Source organism: Cajanus cajan, chromosome 2 (genome assembly GCF_000230855.2).
Source record: "Cajanus cajan strain Asha chromosome 2, NIPB_CcT2T_4, whole genome shotgun sequence".
In the NCBI taxonomy this organism is placed as follows: Eukaryota; Viridiplantae; Streptophyta; class Magnoliopsida; order Fabales; family Fabaceae; genus Cajanus; species Cajanus cajan.
Window position 1 is genome coordinate 58,461,847 of NC_138518.1, and position 8,381 is coordinate 58,470,227.

Below are 8,381 nucleotides of genomic sequence, written 5' to 3' on the forward strand. Positions count from 1 at the left end.
ACAAGCAGGAGAAAATTACTGTGTATTGTGACAGTCAGAGTGCCTTGCACATTGCAAGGAATCCAGCCTTTCATTCCAGGACAAAGCACATAGGAATTCAATATCACTTTGTTCGTGAAGTAGTAGAAGAAGGAAAAGTGGATATGCAGAAGATCCATACAAAAGACAACATAGCAGACGTAATGACAAAGCCTGTCAACACTGACAAGTTTACATGGTGTCGATCCTTATTTGGCCTATTGGAGACATAAGCAACATGAAGTATCAATGGTGTGAAGATATGATTAACTTAATCATAATCTTCAAGTGGGAGAAATGTTAGGTACAGCTGCCACCACCTTTCGGTGGTTTTTTAATTTAAAATTAAAAGCGGGTCCCACATGATAATAAAATAATATTAAAAGTTTAGGAGAAATTACGAAAATGCCATTGGGACTTTCCTATAAATAGGGAAGCTGAAAATCATAATTTTCATCCCAAATCTTCTTCTCTTCTCTCTTCCTCTCTTATACACCTTGAGATCTGTTCTCGGTAGTAGTAGTCTCCTAATAGAAAGGAGTAAGTTATAGAGAGAGAAGTGTTGTAATTTCCTCCCTTTCAGTAAATAATATTTTTACTGTGGTTATTTTCTCCCTTGTCTCTTTTTTACTCATCTCTTATTTTAGCTGTGAGTAACTATTAAGCCTACTCTGGACCTAACAGTTTAAATAATCAAATAAATATTACAATCAGCATGGAGAAGCGTGGTCCATTTAGATAATAGTCGAATAGAAACCAACAAATTTTCTATGTATCAACTTGTTGCATAAATAGTAAAGAATGGGTGGTAAGTGAAACTAAAAGTCCTTCTCTTACTATATACTTGGATATATATAATCTTAAAGAACATAAAGTTTTGCACTCACCACAAAATCACAGACAAAAAAGAGAACTAAACCGAGATGGCAGAAACTGCAGTGTCCATAGCTCGTGAGCATTTGCTTCCAAAAATTGTGGAAGCTGTGAAAATTCTTAGAGATCTCCCAACAGAAGTTGCAGACATTACAGAAGAACTGGAGAGCCTTCAAGATTTCATAAATGATGCAGATCAAATGGCTGAAGCTGAAGAAGATGATGGTAGGCGTGATAGAATCAAAAAAAGGGTGATGCGGTTGAGAGAAGCAGCTTTTCGCATGGAAGATATCATCGACGAATTCTCGATTCATGAGGAAAACAATCCTCACGATCCTGGATGTGTAGCTTTACTCTGTGAGGCTGTTGAGTTCATCAAAACTCGGATCCTTCAACTTCAAATAGCATATAAGATTCAGGATGTCAAATCACTTGTTTGTGCTGAAAGAGATGGCTTCCAAAAGCAATTTCCTTTACCAACAAAACCGAGTGGTTCTAGAGGAAATCAGAATGTCACGTGGCACAAGCTTCGAATGGATCCTCTATTTATTGAGCAAGATGAGGTTGTGGGCTTTGAGAGCCCAAAACGTACATTGAAGAATTGGTTGATAGAGGGACGAGAAGAGCGCACTGTCATCTCTGTTGTTGGTTTGGCAGGAGTTGGGAAAACCACTCTTGCTAAGCACGTTTTTGACAATGTCCATAACAACTTCGAGTGCCATGCATTGATCACAGTGTCTCAATCCTACACTGTAGAACGACTGCTGAGGGATATGTTGCACCAGTTCTGTAAAGAAAAAATGGAGAATCATCCTGCAGATGTTTCTACCATGGATCGAAGATCGTTGATTGAAGAAGTCAGAAAGCAGTTGCGCAACAAGAGGTATGTTGTCATGTTTGATGACGTGTGGAATGGAAAATTTTGGGATGATGTTGAATCTGCTGTAATTGATAATAAAAATAAAAGTAGAATATTAATTACAACCAGATATGAGAAGGTTGCAGAGTTCTGTCAGAAATCTTCTTTTATTGAAGTGCATAAGCTAGAAGAACCTTTAAGTGAAGAAGAATGTTTCAGATTGTTCTGTAACAAGGCATTTAAGTATGGTTCTGATGGACGTTGTCCCGAAGAACTTAAAGATATTTCTATTGAAATTGTTAGAAAGTGTAAAGGTTTACCTCTAGCGATTGTGGCTATCGGTGGTCTTTTATCTCAGAAAGATTTTTGTGCAGATAAATGGATACTATTTAGTCAAAATCTAAGTTTAGAGTTGGAGAGGAATTCTGAGTTAAACAGTATAGCAAAGATTTTAAGTTTAAGTTACTATGATTTGCCGTACAATCTCAGATCATGTTTATTGTATTTTGGAATGTATCCCGAAGATTATGAAGTTAAATCTAGTAGATTGATTACGCAATGGATAGCTGAAGGGTTTGTCAAAAGTGAAACTGGAAAAACATTGGAAGAAGTTGCGCAACAAGAGTTATCAGGGTTGATCCGTAGAAGTTTGGTGCAAGTGTCTTCATTTAGCATTGATGGAAAAGTTAAAGGATGTCGTGTTCATGACTTAATACATAGCATGATCCTTAGAAAAGTTAAGGAAACAGGGTTTTGTCAGTATTTTGGTGAGCATAATGAATCAGTGTCAAGTGGGATAGTAAGACGCTTAACAATAACAACGGATTCCAATGATTTAGTTGGAATTGAAATATCACACATTCGGTCAATTTTGTTTTTCAAGGAAGAGTTAACTGAACAATTCTTGGGTAGAATCTTTGCCAAATGCATGCCATTGAGGGTACTTGATTTTGAAGATGCCTTAAGTGTTCCTTATTTTAAAAATGTTGTTCCATTATATGTTCTTGATGCTTTAGGCAATTTAATCCACTTGAAGTATCTAAGCTTTCGGAATTCATGTATAGGAAGTCTTCCAAAATCCATTGGTAAGCTCAAGAACTTGGAGATCTTGGATGTGCGAGGAACAAGGGTGTTTGAGATACCAAAGGAGATTAGTAAGATTAGAAAACTACGTTGTCTTTTGGGTGATAAAATATCTTTTGTTGCAACGAAAGAGTGTCTTGGAAGCATGACATTCCTGGAAAAGATACGCGTACTCGAAGTAGATGACGAGGGAGTGGTAATTAGAGAGCTAGGAAAGCTAAAGCAATTAAGGAATCTGAGGATTACTAATTTTAGGACAGAACACTCAAAGACTCTATGTTCCTCCATACATGAGATGCAATTCTTGAAGGTACTACATATTCATGTAGGACATGAGAATGAAGTAATTGACTTTCCTCTTATGTCATCCTTGTCAACACTTCGGAAGCTCTTTCTAAGTGGGAAGTTAAAAATGTTGCCAAATTGGATTCCACAGCTCCAAAATCTAGTGAAATTGTCTTTGAATAAGTCTGAGTTAACTAATGATCCACTGGAATCACTAAAAGGTATGCCAAATTTGTTGTTCATCTCTATCAGCTATGGCGCTTACGTAGGTGAAACATTGTATTTTGAAGATGGAGGGTTTAGGAAACTAAAGGAGCTTGAGCTTAAATATTTGAACAACTTGAATTGCATCTTTATTGAGAGAGGAGCACTACATTCATTGAAAAAGCTTGTATTAAAGAAAATCCCAAAACTGAGGAAAGTACCGAGTGGCATTGAACACTTAGAGAAACTACAAGTTCTGAAGATGAAGGATATGCCAATTGAGTTTGATCAGAGCATTGCTGGCGATGGAGGGCAAGACCATTGGATGATCAAACATGTGCCTCGTGTGCAAATTGAGGTGTCGTTTTTTGAAAGTGTGGCGAGAGCTATGGGTATAGACGCAAGCCCACCTACCAGTCCGTTTAGCAAGCGGTCTACACGGATACAAATTCAAATTTCTTAAATTTGTATAGTTATAGCAAAGTTCCTACTTCAGTTTGTGACGTCCACCAACTTAGGCTACAAATTAGTAACCCATTTATTAATTAGTAATTTTTATGTATTTTTATCTTAATATTTATATTAATTTTTGTGTTACAAATGTATTTATATCAATTTTTATGTATTTTTTCTCTCATATATTTATACTTTAAAAGAAGGGAAATAAATCTCATTGATTATTTTAGTATTTATAAAAAAAACAACTTCAAATATAATTGAGCCTAAAAAGTGGCCCATTTATGTGTGGGTCGAACTCGAACTAAAAAAATTAGTATATTTATTTCGTGGATCTGAATTATTTGACCTATTAAAAATGTGAAAATTTCAAATTAGAACAGTTTGTATATCCATCCCTAACTAGAGTGAGAATATCATGAATTTCAATAGTTCAATAATGTCCAGATTTCTACATAAAAAGGTTTTTTATTTTTTTTGTTCTTCTTATCAATATCTCTATGGATTGATATTCTTGGCCATTATTATTTTCAATAATAAAATAATGCAATTGTTTTCTAATTTCTAAAGGGATTCCTTTACTTTTTATCTCTCTTTTTCTTCTAGTATATGCTTCATTTACTTTTTTGTATTTTACCCAAACAAGTTGGAGATAAAATGATCAAATAAGTAAAATGAAATTACAAGGTATTAATTAGTAGGAGCTGTCAACAACAACAATGGTTATTTTTTATCTTAATGTTTTTTCCCCTGATAATATGTGTTGATTGTACAGTTTTTATACTATTTTTAATAAATTTTAAGCCATTTTATTATCAAATAAATAAATTTTAAAATATTATAACAGCAGAAATTATATGCTTTACTTTCTTATATATAATTTTTCTCTTTAGATAATAAAGAAGAGAAACTAAAACTCTAATGAATATTATTAGTTTGAAGAAGAAATTAGCTTAGAGATGATTGGTGTTTCTCTTCAATTGGTCTCAATGTGTGCCTAATCTTCTACCATGAATCATAAAACTCAAGAATCTTCAAATGATGGAGGAAGAAGGAGGAGGTATGCACTACTTTAAGTGAAGATAAGTGAAAATGTGAAGAACTTGCAACAAAGAAGAATTTCTTGATAAAAGTTCAAAAGGAAAAAAACTTCTTTAAGAGATAGAACTAGACTTTTAGAAAAGAAAACTCAATGTTATTTTTCATAAATGGCTCAAAAGTTACGAGTTACATGAGAGGAAAAGTATATATAAAGTTTGATTATCTTATGGTGCAAGCTAAACTAACATTGGTTTAGTGTAACCAAGGCTAATTAAGTTGTAATTAAGATAACCAATTTTAGTTATATGTTTGGTGTGAGTAGACAAAGCCATATGCTTGATTGAAGTTTGTTGGAGTTTTGAATAGACAATGAGACATCTTGTCTCCTCTATGAAAGTGACATCTAACTTACTTGTCAAGTGGAGCAAGTGGACATCCAACTCATTTGGACCAAGAGTACTCCAATGAGATGTTCATGGGTCATTCAAGCCCAATAAATCTAAATCTCCTTTTTCTAGTTACACTTCTTTAAAGTACTAATTACAAAAAAATCAATTCCTACACTACTTGACCCAAAAATACAAGATAAAAAATAAGGGAAAATATTTACAAGGAAATTATACATAGAGAAGAATGGACCAAGTAATTAACTTATAGCTCAAAAGAAGCTTAGGTCTTCTACTTTCACCACGAACACATTCTTCCTGTATCCTCCTTGACATTGTCCTTGTGATATGTCCTTTGGAAGACAATATGTCATAATCTCCTACCTCTTCAAGAGGATTTCTCCTCAAATCTATAGGTTTTTCCTCTATATCTTCATTGTCTACAAAATGAGTTAAATCACAAACATGAAATGTATTGTTAACTCCATTATCGTCGTTAGGAAAATCTAGCCTATATACATTATTGTTTATTATTTTTAGAACTTGAAAGGGATCATCTCTTCCAAGGTTGAGTTTGGACTTTCTTTGGGTTGAAAATCTATCTTTTCTTAAATGAAGTCAAACTCAATCCCTTCTTGAAAAATTATTTCTTTCCTCCCTTTGTTGTTTTCACTAATGTGGCTTAGAAATTCAATGTTGTTTATCTTAAACATTCTATGTCGACACAAGACGCGATATAAATCTTAACAACATAGAATGTTCACACATTCTATGGCAAGTCAACATGCAACATAGAAAGTCCACTTTTTATGTCGGGTGGTCAACTCCTATCATAGTAGGAGTATGAAATATGATGATTTAAACATTAGCACCACATTCAATGATGGATGTAATCATACGCATCATAAAATATGAACCTTCACTAGCAAGTGTTATGTCACCAATCATAGAATGTGCACATTCTATGGCGGGTATGATCATATTTTTCATAGAATGTGCACTTGTTTTAATATTCTATTTATTTTTTGAAACCTGCACAACTAAAATACATTTCAGCAGACAATTCAAAACAACAGATTGTTGTTTTGTTGAATATCATATCTATTATTAAATTGAAACAATGTACAAATTAAACTACATAGCAAACTAAGAGAGATAGCAAGAAAACTAAAGTTAACAATAATTGTCATTAATTAATAATAATTAACAATTACTAACAATGAATCTAAAGTAAAGTAGCTAATGTACAAAAAGAAAACTAAAACAATGTACAAATATATAAATCAACCATCAAATTGACTCAAGAAAAGAAGATGTTCATCTTTTGCGAATATCTTCCATGTCTTTATGGGCAAATGGAGTTGGATATTTAAATACCTACAATTAATTAAAAATAGAGATAAGTTAAACATTTATCGTTCATTAAACAGTTGTATACTTTAATTTAATTTTGAAAATGTATTACCTCTCTCCATGACTCTCTAATATTGTTGATAATGATAGTGAGGATGTGTTTCATCATGTAATGATTGCCAGGTTGATGTGGATACTATAATTTAGTGAATATAAAACATAAACAAATTATAGTTAGAATATATTTTAATTGAACTCTAACTACTTAAATATTTAGATTCACATATTTTAACTACTTAAATATATAAACAAATTATAGTTTACGATATATTTTAATTTAGTGAATATAAAATATAAACAAATTATAGTTAAATACTTAAATATTGAGTATTTAAGTATTTAACTTATTTTAATATTATAATTTCATCTAAATTAATATATATTAAAAATTTAAAATTAATAAAGATAATTAAAACTTTAAAAAGATATTTATGCGAGATTGGAATTTTGCTACTTTAAAAACTAGAAATTAAAAATTTGTTACAAATTTTTTATATCTTTTAGAGACACTAAAAGAGAATTTAAAAAAATCTAATTATTATTAATTTACAGTTTTACACAAAATTATTTTTTTTTAAAATAAATCATAAAATTAAATAAAAAAACACACGCAGACAGTGTCACGCACCACACACATGTACTCAGCAAAGTCAAAAATAAACGCTTGCTGTGGCAACAAAAACAAGAAAAACGGGTGTGTGGGTGGATAACTGGGTATTGTAAAGTTTACACGAAGAACAATGAAGATGAACTTCTTTACCCGGGTTACTCGTATTTAGCTATTTGTTGAATTCAATTCTAGTGTCCAGTTAATTAATGATGCTGCAACGCTTTCGGATCTTGCCTTGTGAACCGGTTAGCACATCAATGGCTAGTGGAAGCCTTTAACAATGCAAACAAGAGTTTTGAAATTGCATTCGAGGATCTTTGTCTAAAATTTCTCTGTTCTTCTTGCTTATTTATACTTGAGTTCTGAACAACGGGTACCTATCACAAAAAATTTATAACGTATTTTTTTTCTTTTTTTAACAAGATTATTATAGATACAGTTGAGATATATATCAGAACATATCTGTATCAGTTATGTATCCGATACGGATACGGGATTAAAAATCATGTATCTGTGCTTGAGTTCAACAGCAATAGTTGTCACTTTTTGTTGTTAATAATCTCGCCATTATAATGCTTTGAACTAATATTGTGCTCTTAGTTGGTAGGTACTGATTTTGGATTAAACTTTTTATTCCTGGTTGATAAAAGTGTCGTGAAGTTTGTTTATTTTCATTTTTTTTTATTGCGTTTTGCTTCATTCCACTTGGTGGTATTGCTGATGGTAAATATCATACATTTAACATTCATATAAGATGCAATTTATGATATCTAGTTTGGTCGTAGGCTGCATTATATATGTAGTTTAGACTTGACAATATATTTCTATCTCAATCAGGCTTGTGTCACATTTAAGGATTTTTGGACGTATAGAACATTCTAACCTATGGTGCCTATAAGGTTATAACTAGTGCAGCCCCTTGGTGTTGATGCAACTCTAAAGCAATAAAGAAATAATGGCAAAGGTTTTGATATAAATGTAGTCCTGTGGAATTCTAATGAAAATCTTGGGAAATGACTCCTCAATTTTTTCTTTCTCTCTATATTACAGGTTAGAGAAATATATTAGAAAAGGTTGAACTCAACAGAATAGGGGGAGTTGTGTACCTTGATTCTCTAAGGTTGGGACTGAGACATTCACATAAGGTACTAGC

General features: G+C 32.3%; 1 protein-coding gene across 1 annotated transcript; it reads left to right on the forward strand.

The window, feature by feature from the left end:
* The first annotated feature begins 941 nt into the window (after positions 1-941).
* On the forward strand, positions 942-3,999 carry LOC145954409 (disease resistance protein RPM1-like). The gene has a single exon (XM_083068527.1). The coding sequence runs from the start codon at positions 942-944 to the stop codon at positions 3,783-3,785; it is 2,844 nt and encodes a 947-aa protein (XP_082924653.1). The 3' UTR covers positions 3,786-3,999.
* Positions 4,000-8,381: the final 4,382 nt, after the last annotated feature.